This window comes from Nannospalax galili, unplaced genomic scaffold (genome assembly GCF_000622305.1).
Source record: "Nannospalax galili isolate Female #2095 unplaced genomic scaffold, S.galili_v1.0 scaffold955, whole genome shotgun sequence".
Taxonomy (NCBI): Eukaryota; Metazoa; Chordata; class Mammalia; order Rodentia; family Spalacidae; genus Nannospalax; species Nannospalax galili.
In genome coordinates, this window is record NW_008336901.1 from 336,906 (window position 1) to 352,281 (window position 15,376).

Sequence of the window (15,376 nt, forward strand, 5' to 3'; positions counted from 1 at the left end):
CTTTCTGTTGATTTGGAGGTGCTCTTTCTTTCTTTTGGTTAACTGGGCTAGCAGTCTGTCAATCTTGTCTATCTTTTTGAAGAACCAGCTCTTGGAATTGTTGATTCTTTGTATTGTGTTCTTTGTTTCAATTTCATTGATTTCCGCCCTGATTTTTGTAATTTCTTCTTGTTTGCAGGGTATTTCTGCTCTGATTTTTGTTATTTTTTTCTTGCCTGCTGGGTTTGGGTTTCATTTGTTGTTGCTTTTCAAGTGTCTTGAGTTTCAGTTTTAAGTTATTTATTTGTGTTCTTTCTGATTATTTTAATGAATGTACCTAGTGCTCTAAACAATCCCTCTAAGGCAGCTTTCAGCGTGTCCCAGAGGACTTGTTGTGTTGTCTTTTTCACTTAGTTCCAGGAATACTTTTATTTCTTTCTTAAGCCTCCAGAGTGCTAGGATTAAAGGCATGCTCCACCACACCCAGCTCTTAATTTCTTTTTTGACCCATTCATCGTTCAGGAGTGTGTTGTTTAATCTCCATGTGTTCATATCATTTGACCCATTCATCATTCAGGAGTGTTTTGTTCAATCTTCATGTGTTCATGTAGTTACTAGAGTTTCTTCTGATGTTGATTGTTAGCTTTATTGCATTGTGGTCTGATAGAATGCATGGAATTATTTCAATCTTTTTGTATTTGTTGAGGTTTGTTTTGTGCCCCAGTATATGGCCGATTTTGGAGAATGTTCCATGGGGTGCTGAATAGAAAGTCTTTCCTTTTGTGCTTGGGTGGAATACTCAGTAGATGTCTGTTAAGTCCATTTGATATATGGTACTGTTTAATTCAGATATTAATATGGTATTATCTCTCTGTTAACTTTCTGCCCTGTTGACCTATCTAATGGAGACAGTGGGGTATTGAAGTCCCCTACTATTAATGAGTTGGAATTAATCTAGGTCTTAAAGTCCTATAGTATTGTTTTTATGAAGTTGAGTGCACCAGAGCTTGGTGAATATATGTTCATGATTGTACTATCTTCTTGGTTTATTATTCCTTTGATCAGAATGAAGTGGCTCTCTTTATCTCTTCTGATTAGTTTTAGTTTAAAGTCTATTTTGTCAGATATTAGATTTGCAACACCTGCTTTTTTCTTAGTACCATTTTCTTGGTATATTTTTTCCATCCTTTCACTGTAAGATATTGTCTGTCCTTGTGAGGGAGGTGGGTTTCTTGCAGACAATAAAAAGATGTGTTTTGTTTCTTAACCCATTCTCCTAGTCTGTGTCTTTTGACTGGAGAGTTCAGTCCATTAATATTTAAAGTTATTAATGAAAGATGAGTATTGAATCCTGTCATTTTTATTTACATTTACATTAGTGATGTAGCTGTGCTTTTCCACAGTTATACCTTCATTGAATTTCTTTCCGCAATACTTTTCTACAGTTATACCTTCATTGAATCTCTTTCCACAACCCCTTGGGTATAGTCATTCCTTTCTTCAGCTCTTTGTATTGCTTCCAGAACTCTCTGAAGGGCTGGTTTTGTCAACATGAATTCCTTCAGCCTATTTATGTCATGGAAGAGTTTCTTTCCCCTTCGACTATAATAGACATTTTGGCAGGGTATCTAACATTTTTCTGAATTCATTCAGAAGTTTATCCCTATCTTCCTTCAGTTCTTTGATTTCTTAGTTTGTGTGTTCGTTAAATTCACTGAATTCTTTTATCATGTTTATAACTGTTCTTTTGAGTTCCATGTCCTTTTTTATCTCTAGGGGGTTCTCATTGTAGGGACTCTACCTTAGAGGACTATTGGCATTTGGTGGGGATATGTTATTTTGGTTTCTCATGTTATTATTTTTTCTCTGTGATTTTGACATGTGAATTTCTTTTGTAATTTCTGATTCTTGTGTGAGACTCAAGCCTTCTAGTTTAGGTCTGCTTCTCTTGGTAAACTTTATGGGTCTTTGTGGTTTACTTTTTGGGCATGAAACCTGGTTTCTCTAAACTTTTCTGTTCTCTCTTTTGATCTTATATTGGAGTGGCCAGATTGCTTTTGTCTTCAGGAGTTCCCACAGAGGCCCGTCAGATGAGGACCAGATGCTCTCAGGCTTTCTCCTAAGGTCTGTAGCCCTCCAGGAGAGATTTTGGCCTCAGGAATTTGGGGGTTGGACTGGCCTGGGAGCTGGGCCCGGGGAAAGGTGCTGGTCTAGGGCAGGTGGTGGCTGTTCCAAGCAGAGATGCAAAGGAAGATGGGGGCAGAAGAGGCCCCAGGACTCCTGGGGACTGAACTGAGGAGCTGGGTTGGTCTCGATGCAAAGGATCAGGAAGAGGAAAGATCAGTCCTGGTGTCTAGGAAAGAGGCTGGTGGGTCCTGCAGGCCTAGGGAAATAGAGGGAGGTGAGGGCGGGGCCAGGCCCAAAGTGCTCCTGGCGACCCAGAGTGAACTGGGTTGGTCTGGGTGCAAAGGATCAGGAAGCAGTGGTGGTTCCCCAGGTGTCTGGAGCGCCAAGACAAGGAATGGGACCTGACTCAGGCTAGGAGGAGGGAGGGGTGGGGCAGGGGATGGAAGGGTGAATGAGGCTGGGGGAGTCAAGGCGCAGAGGGCACTTACCCCAGAGTGAGGCCTGCCTTTGGGTTGGAGAGAGGCCTGTGGTTCGTACAGGCCCAGGAAAGCAGAGGGAGGTGAGGCCATTGGTATTGTTTTATTGTTGTGAAGTCTACTTTACTCACTTTTAACAGGAATTTATGCAGAAGAAAATTTTTAATCTTTTGATTTTCAAACTTCTAGGTTTGTACTTTTAAGTGGATTTCCTAGAACCAATATAAGGTTTGTTTATTTCAAGTTATAGTTATTCAATCTGTTAATTTTTTTCCTTAAGGTAAAATATTTAGTCCATTGACACATAAAACATACTTATTTGACATATTTGGGTTATAGCTATCATATTATTAGAGCAGATATATACCCTACTTATTCAATATTTTTTCCATTTATGCTTCTTAACTTTCTTATGGTTAAATGAACTGTTTTTGTTTTACCATCTCACCATCTATTAGTTTAGTTATACTTTTCTCTGGCTTTCTCCTGTTACCATGGATTATATCATGAAACCTTGATTTCTGAGGTCCAAGATTAATTCCTTCTCTCATTGCTTCTCTAGGATCTTAGGATACTTTTTTACTCTTTCAACTATTTGTATTAGAGTGCTGTGCCCTCTAATTCTGCATATCGTTTAAGTCCTGGACATATTATTAACATTACTTTTTGTCTGACAGTGTTTTTTTCTTTAATTCTATTGACAATTTCATATAGGTGTGTTCTGATTACTCTCTTCCCCCACTCTCTTTTATCTTTATTTCACCCTTATCATTCCCCCCCTATTCTCCCTACCAATCCTTTTCCCAGATTTGTGGCTTTTAGTTTTGTTATGTAAACTATTTAGTTTAACTAGGTACATCTGTGTGATACTGGATTGGACCTCTACATTGAAGCCTGGTAGAGGCATCAGTGTGTACACAGCTGAAGACAATGATTGCTCCTCTCAATGTATCAGTAGCAAATTCACCTTTTAGGGGTAGGACCCATGAGCTGTTCCTTCATCCATGCCTGCCTGTTGATAGGCCCATCCTTGTGCAGACTCAGCACAGAAATCCACAGCTGCTGTGAGCTTATTACTGCAATGACTATGTCTTGCCCTTGAGATGACATTTTGCAGCCATTTTCTTTATTTTCTGCTCTTACATTCTTCCCTCCTCTATCATAATATTCTGGCCCTTTATTTACACTAAGCGTTCTGTCAATACCTCATTTCTCTGGTTAAGACCATTGATACCCTTTCCCTCCTAGGAGCCTGAATAGCATCTTGGACTATAAAAGCAAGCCAGTAGGGCAAGGAAATTTCTTTCCAGTTCAGTTCCAGCTTGATTTCTTTGTCCTGTATCCTAAGTGTGTAATGTTTCCAGCAACAATGTTCTATCTCGTGAGGAACCAAGAAGAATGGCAATAATCCTCTGGAATTATTTATATACTTGTCAGTGTACTTGCTCCTCACTCTTTCTTCACTGGAATGATTTTACTTAGTCCTGAAACTATTTTCTTTCTCTTCCAAGCCTTTGTCTATAAATACTTTTACTTTCTTTCAAAAGATACTTTTAAGCCAGAAAAAAAGATGCTTTTGTCTGATGTAAAATTCTATCTTGACCCTTATTTTATTTCTGTACTTTAAGATAATTGTGTTTTATCCTCTTTTGGTTTTCATAGATTTGTTAAATCTGTACATGCCATTTATTAATGGTACTTGTTTAAAAACAGCAACATATTTTGCTCTATGCTCTTTTAGAGATTCCTCTCTGCCCTTATTCTCAGCAGGCTGTTTGAATTGGCCTCAATGGCTTCTTTATTTACCCTTAAAGCTGTTAGTTCTTCTTGGCCCTTGACGTGCTTGATGTCTTTCATAAGTTGTAGAAATGTTTACCTACTATGCTTAAAAATCTTTATAAAAGTAAGAAATTACTTTTATTAGATCATGTCTCTTCATCACTTCCAGGATTACACGACATATTGCAGCTTTTTGCAGCATTTCTCATCTTTTAAAATCTACATTTTCTTTCCTCTTATTTTCTCTCTACTTTGATAATTTTCTATTGATTTTTTTGGTATCATCTCTTTTCACTTTAATGGTTTTCTCTGACCTCCGTAATCTTCACTTTACCTATGAGTGATATGATTTAATCTATTCAGTTCTTAATTTTAACTAATGTCTTTAAATATTTTCCTTATTCTTCAGATTTCATACAATGTACAAGGAAGTATGATTATATCTAGTGCCTTCAACTCTCATAGCCCCAAACACATCCTTCTCCCAACTTCCGTCCTCCATTTCTGTTTTGATAACCCATTAAATCCAGTTAGTTCTGATCATTTGTGCATAATGTGGGGCCATCCACTGGACCATGGGAATCCTACCAGTGGCCACATTCTCCAAAAAGAATTATTCCCCATTGCCCCCAACAGCTATCAACTGGCAGTAGCTCCTCATTAAGGGGTAGGAGCTGTAGATCATCTCCCCCATATATGCTGGAAGTTTGGCTAGTTTAAGCTTGTGTAGGTCTTGTGCAGTTAAATACAACTGCTGTGAGTTCATGAGTGCAAGAGCTATGTCAGCATTCCACAGCAGTCTTCTCTGTGCTCTGACTCTTACATTCTTTCCACCTCCTTCTTCTGTGATGTTTCCTGAACTTTTAGGGGGAGGGCTTGATATATGTGATCCATTTAGGACTGAGCACTTAGTCCCTTATTCTCTGCACTTCGACAAGTTACGAGTCTCTGAATTAACTGCTGCCCACTGCAAAAAGATCTTCCCTGACCTGTATCAGGAGCATCCCACAGTAGCAGGTTCTGCCCTAGGGCCTGTGATCTCTCCAGCCATGGGCCTTTTGATCAGGACTATAGTCATCAGGCATGAAATTCCATCCCATGGAACACGCCTCAAATCCTTAGTGCTTAGTTACTCCACAATAGCCATGCAAGTATTACACTAGTGAGCTCATCTTATAGCATACAAAGACCAACACTGGGTAAGATCATTGATGTAATTCCCCCCCCCTACATAATGCCTCTGGCACTATGACAATTTTGGCTAGTATCTTTTTTAATTTATAGAATGTACATTTTAAACTTTCTTTTAAAATTTGAGTTTCTAATGAAAAATTCCATCTTGACTTCAATTTTTTGACCACAGTAATCATACTTATCTTTAGGTTTGATTTACAAAGTCCAAAATTTGTACTGTCTTGTAGGACCTACTTTTATTTTCTAGCCTCATTTCCTGTAACTTATATAGTAATTGACTGAATATTAAATGTTCTATGTGGATAATTTTAGGAGCTTAAAACTGCTTATACTTACTCCACGAATGGTCATTTCTTCCTCTGGCTGAAGGTTAGAATCAAGGTAGTTGGTCTCCATCCAGTTGGAAATGAGACTGTAACTGTTTTCAGACATTGGTTTGTCCTTATGCATAGAACATCACCCTTCAATGCTTCTATGTTGAATTTTGTGTGTATACCTCCTTCTAGACAGATGATGGTATATGTAAGATTGCCAGATATCAGGTAGCTTTTTGTCAAATGGGCATGACTCCTCATCCTTCTGCACCAGTCACATATTGATGAATAATTCAAAAATCTGTTGAACAGCACGCTCATTTCTCTATACTTCCCAGCCCTCCGAGTTAGCAGTTCCTCAAGCCTTGGCTGCCTTGGCAGAGTCATGCTTGTTTCTCTTTCTATTCTTAGCCCCATGAGATTGTCAAAAAAATCTTCTTGTTCTCTGCCTATTACTGGTCATTTTATACCTAGTCTTTTAGTTAAACTGAGAATAAAAAAAAAAAAAAAAAAAACACCCAGGAGCAAACACAGCATATGCAATCTTGGACTCACTAAATGATTTTTTTCTCTAGTACATAAGCCATCAACTGCCTTGAATATTCTCTGGTACCCCAATATACTTCTGTGTGTGTCAGTTTTCCAAACTTTCTACTTCTTAGTAAAAGTGCTGGTTTGACATAAGCTCCTTGGCCACAGATGAAAGCAGAAAGCCTATGAGTATTTTTAATAATCTGTGAGTCCGCTTTAAATAAGCCTCAGGTTGGTTAAAACAATACCAGTATAAACTACGGTTCCATTGACCTCATTAAAAACAAACTATTTTACAGACATCCTGAAGATTCTAAAGAACCTTTAAAATGGGACTGGAGAGATGGCTCAGCGGTTAAGAACACTGTTCTTGCAGAAGACCAGGGTTTGAATCCCAGGACCCATAGGGCAGCTAACAACTGTCTGTAACTCCAGTTCCAGGGGATCAGATGGCCTCTTCTGTCCTCCAAGGGCATTACATGACACGGGTGCTCTTACATACATGCAGGCAATACACATACACATAGAATAAAATAATAAAATATTTTAAATAAAAAAGAACCTTTAAAATAAATTTTATTCATTGTATTGTATGTAGTATTTCTCATATAACATTTGACATACAGATATTCTATGAATTCTTGGAAAATATTTGAATAAATGTATATGTTTATATATTTCCAGTCTAGTGGTGACATGCTGTGTTAGTAATGCTGGAAATCTTGAAGCAAATTATTTTCCTTAGTTCTGTGTCATCTAGGAGGTAAAGGAGAAACAAGAAACTCCAGTTCTAAGTATTTTGACATTTGAAAAAATTTTAGCATCTTTTTTTTATCATGAGAAAAAAAATCAAAGATACTTCATGTCCTGTATGTTTATATTTTTGTCCTGCATTATTTTACTACATCTGTGAAACAGCACATTAATACTTTCAATGCTTATAATTTAAAATTAGAAAGCTGTTTGTTATCCAGAATAAAAGTGCCACTACTGCCCCCAAAGAGATAATTTGCTACGCCAGACATCGTTGCTGCTCATAGACTTTACAGCTGGGTTGGACCACTAACTGGTTTTCTATCTTGGCAGCTTGCATAGTAGCTTCTGATACTATGGGAGCTAGTCTTTGAGAAGGAGGCTTCCAAGTGTGTTCCTGCTCAGTTGCTCCAAGTCCTGTGTCTGAAGCATGTCCTGTCTTCTGGGAGGAAATCATGGGCTATAGTCACAGCCTGTGTGATTCAGGGAGTCTCTTGGATTACTCTGACTACCAATTGAATATTCATACTCCTTAACTGGAAATTTAAAAGAGAAAATTGTGAACTGCTTTGGATGGTGATAGGTTAAAAAGTTTGGGTTAGTTTTGAGACTCTAGATTGTTTGTACATCTATACAGTATTAGTAGTTAATGGTTTATCTTGTTACTATTATGTTATATATATTATTTTGGGAGGCAGTGCTAGGAATTGAGCACAGGACAAGGCTTTACACATTTTGGAACCTTATCACTAAGCCGCATCCCAGACCCTTTCTTTAAACTTTCTGAAGAGGAAAAAGGAAAATGAATTTATTACAAAATTTCAATGAATGTTAATAACAGTTCATGTTCCTGAAAAAAAAAATGCATTTGTTTCTGTTTGATTCTTTTCTGTCTTTGAAAAACCTAATGAGATAAAACTAAGTGACTAGCAGGACATATTTTTTTCTTTGACCAGAGAAGTTAATGCCACACTGTTTCCTTTAGGGAGGTATGGGTAAACATACTTTCTGATTCAAATATTAATTGTAACTAACTTACTTTTCCTCTCTGGAATTTTAAGGTCATCCCATGTGGCAACATAAATACTGTTTGTACTAGTGTGTGTCAACACAGTTTTCTTCTTTTACATTTTTCCAGAGCCTTGCACATTATCATTTGGTGAAATGGAAAAAAACAATTTACTGCTTAAATGGAATTTTGATAACAGACCATATATTCTCCATGGCGAGTATGTTACATTTATTTGTAAGAGAGATTCATACACAGCCGAGTCTTCCGATTTTGGGTCTGATATTAGAGTGCAATGTGACAGGGGGCAATTGAAATATCCAAGATGTATTCAAAGAGAAAGGTAAGAATACACACCTACAACCACTTTTTTGTCAGGATGTTACTCAGGAAATTCACTATTGTATAAATTGTATTATTTCAGAAATATTATGTTCTCCAGTACTCTGATTTATGTTACTTGGGAAGGCAAATTGTATTCCCTTCATGTTTTATACTTAAAACTCTTGGAAATATTATAAACAAGCTTTTGTGTTTGCTGGGGTTAACTCGCTATTTACCGTGATATTTGTCATACTTTGACAATTGGATAACTTTATTTATTATTATTTTATGTCTATGAGTGTATTGTGTGAGCACACTGTGTCATGCAATGCCCGTAGAGGCCAGAAGAGGGCATTGGATCCCCTGGAACTGGAGTTGGGGTCTGGGAAATGAACCTGGGTCCTCTGCAAGAGCAGCCAGTGCGCTTAACCCCCGAGACATTTCTCTAGCCCCTAGATACAATATTTAAATGTGAAAATTAGATTCATATATTTTGAAATTTAAAAACTCTCATCCCTTCCCCGCCCCCGGCATTCAAGAACATGTTTATAGCAGTGATTAAAATCATGGTATTTATTTCCAGGACCATATTTTTATATAAGGATATTTTTATATAAGGATTTGAAATCACTTAAGTGTTCTGTATATGACAATTAAAATATTTCCTATTACCTAACAAATGAAAAACAATCCTGTCATTTTTTTAGCAATTAGAAAATACATTTTACACATATATATTTACTTAGCAAACTCTCATCCTCTTCATTCGCTGCCTCTTGTGTGGGTAACACTTGAGAAACATCTCTCCCCATCATTTTCTTTTCTTTTCTTAAGGAATACTATAAAATATAAATCACTTCATAATCTCAGAATTCTGACCTTTTTGAAAATCCAACAGAAAATGGAAATTGTGTTTATGTTCAACTCTGAGTATTAGAAGCTAGTAGCAAAGCACACAGCGTTCTGTCCTGACAACAATGAACGGTGCCAAACAGTGAACTAACTATGAACTACAGAAAGATAACTTTTCAACATAACATTTTAAAATATTTTATTCATTATTTTTATTTCATTATGTGTATGAGTGTATTGCCTGCATGTGTATAAGTGCACCCGTGGCAGAAGAGGGCATTGGATCCCCTAGAACTGGAATTACAGACAACCGTTGGCTGAGTGCTGGGAACCGAACCTAGGTCCTCTGCAAGAGCAGCCAGTTCTTAACCACTGAACCGTCTCTCCAGTCCCAATTTAATGTTTTAAATGTTCTAGAAAAAAAAATGTTTAGGACACACATGGCTAGAAACAGTCCTTTATTTTTAACTGGTAAAATAAGCGTGAAAAAATTTTATATGATAAATATATGATAAATATATCCTCATTTCCCAGAGAAAAAGAAGCAACTAAGAAGAAATTGTGAAAATGGTGTTTGTATAGTAAATGACATTAAATTCCTAAAAGAGAACTGACATGTTATTCTTGTGCATGTCAGAACCTAAGTTAAAAAATTACTCGTATGAAATGTTGAATGACTGAAATTATAATATGAACTGAATTATCGCTAACATTATTTTTTAAATTCTCTATCTCTTTTTCTTTTTCTTTCCTTTTTTTTCTTTGAGGATCCTGTCTTATCAAGAACCTTTAAGGACATAAAATAAATGGAAGAAGTAAAAATAGCATTTTAACATATCATGAATCTGTATAAAATAATTTTCAAAAGAATACGCTGAGTTCAAAGCTCCTGAGGTTTTACCTGTCTGAAGATCCGAATGTAAATTATTTGTCGTCAAAATTTTCTTTCTTTATAAATCAAAGCAAAAAAAGAATTTCATTTCTAGTTTTCCTGACTTAACACTAACCCAAACTTTATTGCATCTTTAACCTATTAAAAATTGATGAATACATTAAATCATTCCTGTTTCTATTGACCATTGCCAGACCAAATTTGTGTTTACTATCTTCATTAAAATTAAGATTTTTGCCTGGCCTGGTGGTGCATGCCTTTAGTCTCAGTACTTGAGAGGAAGAAGCAGGCAGATCTCTGTAAGTTCAAGGCCGGCCTGGTCTACATAGTGAGTTCCAGGCCAGCTGGGGCTATAGGGAGACCCTGTCTCAAAAAGATGCCCTCATAAGTGAGGGTGATGGGGAAGGGGAAGGGGGTTGAGAAGTGACAGGGAACCTGTGGGTGCTCAGACCCTTGGTGGAAGAAGACCCCAGCTCCAGGGCCTGTGGTTCTGGCCGAAGGCTCAGGGTCCTGCAGATCAACACTGCTGTGTGGAGGCTGTCACTAGTGGGTGTGAGGAAGCATGCTGGGTCTATGGTTATGATGGGTTCACCCTCCTGATTGTGGCATTGCACCTGGGCCCACCGTAGCTGAAAAGATACCCAAATATTGAAATCCCCAACACCCAAACCCCTACACCACAATTCCTATGAGAAAAAGGCCATAGAAGTTGGGCGGAGCCGGGCGAGATGGCGCACACCTTTAATCCCAGCACTCGGGAGGCAGAGGGAGGTGGATCTCTGAGATCTAGGCCAGCCTGATCTCCATATAGACTTCAGGCCAGCTGGGGCTATAGGGAGACCCTGTCTCAAAAAGATGGAAAAAAGAAAGCTTAAAAATTTAAGATATTTTTCATCATTTTTAATTGCATATTTATGCTAATAGTAAAGCGGCATGTGTATTGGAAATAAGGCAGCTATCATGATATAATTTAACTATATGAATATTTACTTTATGAAATACAGAAGATTGTTTTCAAAATAGAAGGTACTTTAAATTTATATATTTATTTATATGTTTTATGTGTATGAGTGTTATGCCTGCATGTATGTAAGTGCACTTGTGACATGCAGTGCCCGTGGAGATCAGAAGAGGGTGTCAGATCCCTTGATCTCTCAGAACTGGAGTTAAGGACAGTTCTTAGCCACCATGTGGGTGCTGGGATTTGAACCTGGGTCTTCTGAAAGAGTCACCAATGCTCTTAACCACTGAGTCCATCTCTTCAGCCTCTGAAGAACTTTAAAGGTAACTCTAATACTTGCTCTAAGGCTACTGATCAAAATATGGGGTAGCATACTACCTATATGTTCAAATAATAGCTCTTGGTATTTTTATATTTTAAACTTTTTGAATAATATTTTTAGGTTGAATAATTGTTGGAATCATGCAGTTTACCAAATCTGAATTCAACAGTTACTGTAAGCAAGATGACCATGTCAGTGTTGCCTAGTTCCGTTGGTTACCTGAACCAACACCGCTGCTACTTGTCTCTTTGAAACAACAGTTGTATTTCCAGTTGGTATTTCTCTTCGCTCACAGGAACATGCAACACTATGAGGATTGTGAGATCCCTATTAGCCCAAGAAGAGTACGGCTATCTTGTTCATTTACCTCAAGATGTTAGTTTCTTATTATCATGTCATTATTCAAACCTCCAAGTTACAACTCTGTATCTTTTGATTTGCTTTTGCAGAACCTGCTGGTTCTTATAAAATATTCTCTTAGAAAATCCCAAATGCTAAAGAAATGAAAATATGGAATGTACAATAACGGATGCATGCAAAATGGTGACCAAATGGCAGGCATAAACAGTGTAGTGATGGGGATAGACTGGGGTATAACAAGGGATGGAAAGGCAATGGCTGAAATGGCTCAAAGGAAATCGGATGACATGAGACTAAAAATGCTGTCTGGTGGTCTAGATTTCTCAAAAGGAACAAGCTTGTATGGTCTTTAGGCTGTTGTAGGTTGGGGAATAAATATAAGGTACAAAAAATGTAGACAGGAATGTTGTGAGCTTGTCAGTAAGTGGGGCAGGAAATGAAGACAGGGTATAGAGAAGACCTTTTTGAAATAATGGGAAAAATCTGACCATGTTCAAATTAAATGGAATTAGTCAATAATGAAGGACAGATGGAAGAATCTTGGAAAATATCATCTAATATATTGCAGAGAATTTTTGAAAGAATAAGACTAGATACACCAAAGACACAAGAACAGGATAAGTCATGTTGGGAGGGGGCAAGACCTGTGGCTGGATGGAGGCCGTTTGCATCTTCTAGTTTCTGTTTCTTCTGCAAAGAAGAGGAAGTCACCTGCCCTGTGAATGTGCAGGGATAATAGATGTGGGGCGGGGGGACTGAGAGAAACACAATCCAGCCAGGTGACTGGCACACTGTAATAGTTTCATTGAATTATCACATTGATTAGATGTGTAAGATACTGAAATAATGTTACAACAATCTTCATTTGTGTTTTGAAGAACCTCATATTGCAAGTTTCATCACAATGAATATGAAAAAGCAAATTTTACTTAAATAAAATGTCAACTTTGTAGTACAAGGGCATTCTAAAAGATCACATACATAATCACCAACATGATAATTCTGGGGTATTCCAAAACTTATAAGGATGCTTCATGATTCTATACAGAGAAACTTGAAATTTTCAGGGGGAAATTAAGAATTCACACATCTCTGCCCTTTTATTAATAAAAAAGAAAGACCAAAACACTGGAGAAGGGGCTGGAGAGATGGCTCAGTGATTAAGAGCACTAGGTGCTCTTGCTGAGGACCCAGCACCCACATGGTGGCTAACGACTACCCATAACTGCATTTCCAGGGGATCCAACTCCTTCTGGCCTCCCCAGACATTGAATGTATGAGTGCACTTATATACATGGAGGCAGCAAGATACACATACACATAAAACAAAAATAAATTAAAAAATTTAAAAATATTTTTATGTGTATGAGTGTATTGCCTGCATGTATGTAAGTGCACCCATGTTGTGCAATGCCCTCAGAAGTCAGAAAAGAGTGTTGAATTCCCTTGGAACTGGAGTTATGGAGGGCTGTTAGCCGCCATGTGGGTGCTGAGAATGGAACCTGGGTTCTCTGCAAGAGCAGCCAGTGATCTTAACCACTGAACCACCTCTCCAGCCTCCACAAAAATAAATTAAAGAAAAAACCTTTGCAGTAAGTATTAGCCATACACATACAGATATAGATACAAAATTTGCCTATGATCACACAGCCAGGATGCAATGGAGTTCAAATAGAAGCTCAGGCCTGTGCATGTGCTATGCTTACAGTCAGGTAGTGATAAATCTGTGATTAGGTATTGTAAAGTCCATATATAATGCAAAATCTCCCTTGTTTCAGAAGCAATGCCTCCATCAAAGTGTCTGCTCAGAAGATGAAGCAAGACAGTAAATCTCTGAAGTGATGCTACACAGATCATACCTATTTTACTCATTTTTGGGCCTGATGAAAGGACAATACATACATGCATAAAAATACCATAATGAAACCTGGTATTTTGTACAATCAGTATACATGATTTAAAATCAAATGGGTATTACAGAACATAGTTTCCCATGAAAGTCAGCTAGAAGACAGGGTGGCTAGTAAGCAATAACTAAATATAGGCAGAAAATTCCAACTATGACTGTATTCTTTTTTTTTTTTCTTCTGAATCTATGTTCTTTTTTGTTTTAGAATTTCGTATATGCATAGGTGTCTGATCAAATCCACACCCACTCTCTCTCCCTTCTAACACCTTCCATATACCTCCCTCCCTCCCTCCCTCCCCCCTCCTTTCTTTCTTTCTTTCTTTCTTTCTTTCTTTCTTTCTTTCTGGGGCTTTTTGCTACTCTAACATTTCCCTCTGAAGAGGTAGCCCTAAAATATTTTAGGGATTAGATAAGAGCTCCCAAATACTTTTGGCATTTTGACATTTTTGGCCTTTAGAACAGATTGCTAAGAGGCCCAAGGACATTTTGACTTTTAGCCAAGAAAGTGGCTACTTTTCTTTTGGAGTCTTTTTTACCCTAATTGCCTAGCCAATTCCTACCTCCTAGTCTTATCACACCATCCTCTGAAAGGTATTATCTGTATATAAATAAGAAAATTTATGGAAAGCATTTTAGTGTTGACTATAACACTTAGTAGATACTTAATAGTAGCTATTACTACTAGAGGTTGTGAATTTGTAATTGCCTCCTCTAAATAGCACCAAGGGTAATAACTTTAACATGGTTGCTGGACAGTATTTGTGTTAACTGAACAAGTCAGGAACTAATTAATGATACATAAGGGAGGCAAATTCAGTCAGTGTAGTCCACTCATGTAGGGTTTGCAGTAGGAGATCAAGGCAGATAGATCATGCTGAGTACTTGGACTGAGTTCTCGCTTTTGTATGTACACTATTTTACTCTCTCTCTCTCTCTCTCTCTCTTTCTCTCTGTAATAGGGGAGGGTGTATGTCATAGGGAAATGAACACCTTGGATTATAATTACCTGAAAGTAAGTATATTTTTCTAGACACCCTAAAAAAGATCCATGAAAGAAAGTATTAGTAAGTTGAGTATCATTAAAAATTTAATGTGCGCTTTGTGAAAGATTCTATCAAGATAATGAAAAGATAAGCCACCAGATAACAAAATAGCCCAGGCCCAGATAGATTTACAGCAGAATTCTACCAGACATTTAAAGAAGACCTCCAACCAATTCTACTTAAATTATTCAAAATGATAGAAATAGAGGGAGAACTCCCAAATTCCTTCTATGAAGCCAGCATCACTCTAATACCCAAACTGGGTAAAGACACAACCAAAAAAGAAAACTGTAGACCCATATCCTTGATGAACATAGATGCAAAAATTCTCAACAAAATGCTTGCAAACTGCATACAGACACACATCAAAAAGATCATTCACCGTGATCAAGTAGGCTTTATCCCAGAGATGCAGGGATGGCTCAATATACAAAAACCACATTGTCATCTAAATAAATGCAGAAAAGGCTTTTGACAAAATTCAGCATGCATTTATGTTCCAAAGTCTTAGAGGGAATTGGATTGGAGGGAACATACCTCAACATAATTAA

General features: G+C 37.5%; 1 protein-coding gene across 2 annotated transcripts in view; it reads left to right on the top strand.

Moving 5' to 3' along the window:
• F13b (coagulation factor XIII B chain) overlaps nt 1–10,471 on the top strand; it is a 41,973-nt gene extending 31,502 nt beyond the window's left edge. For both annotated transcript variants that reach the window (XM_008831573.2, XM_029562795.1), the window contains exons 11-12: nt 8,292–8,505; nt 10,106–10,471. In XM_008831573.2, coding sequence (XP_008829795.1) covers nt 8,292–8,505; nt 10,106–10,139 — 248 coding nt within the window. In that variant the 3' untranslated portion in view covers nt 10,140–10,471. The remainder of the gene's footprint in view (nt 1–8,291; nt 8,506–10,105) is intronic.
• Nucleotides 10,472–15,376: the final 4,905 nt, after the last annotated feature.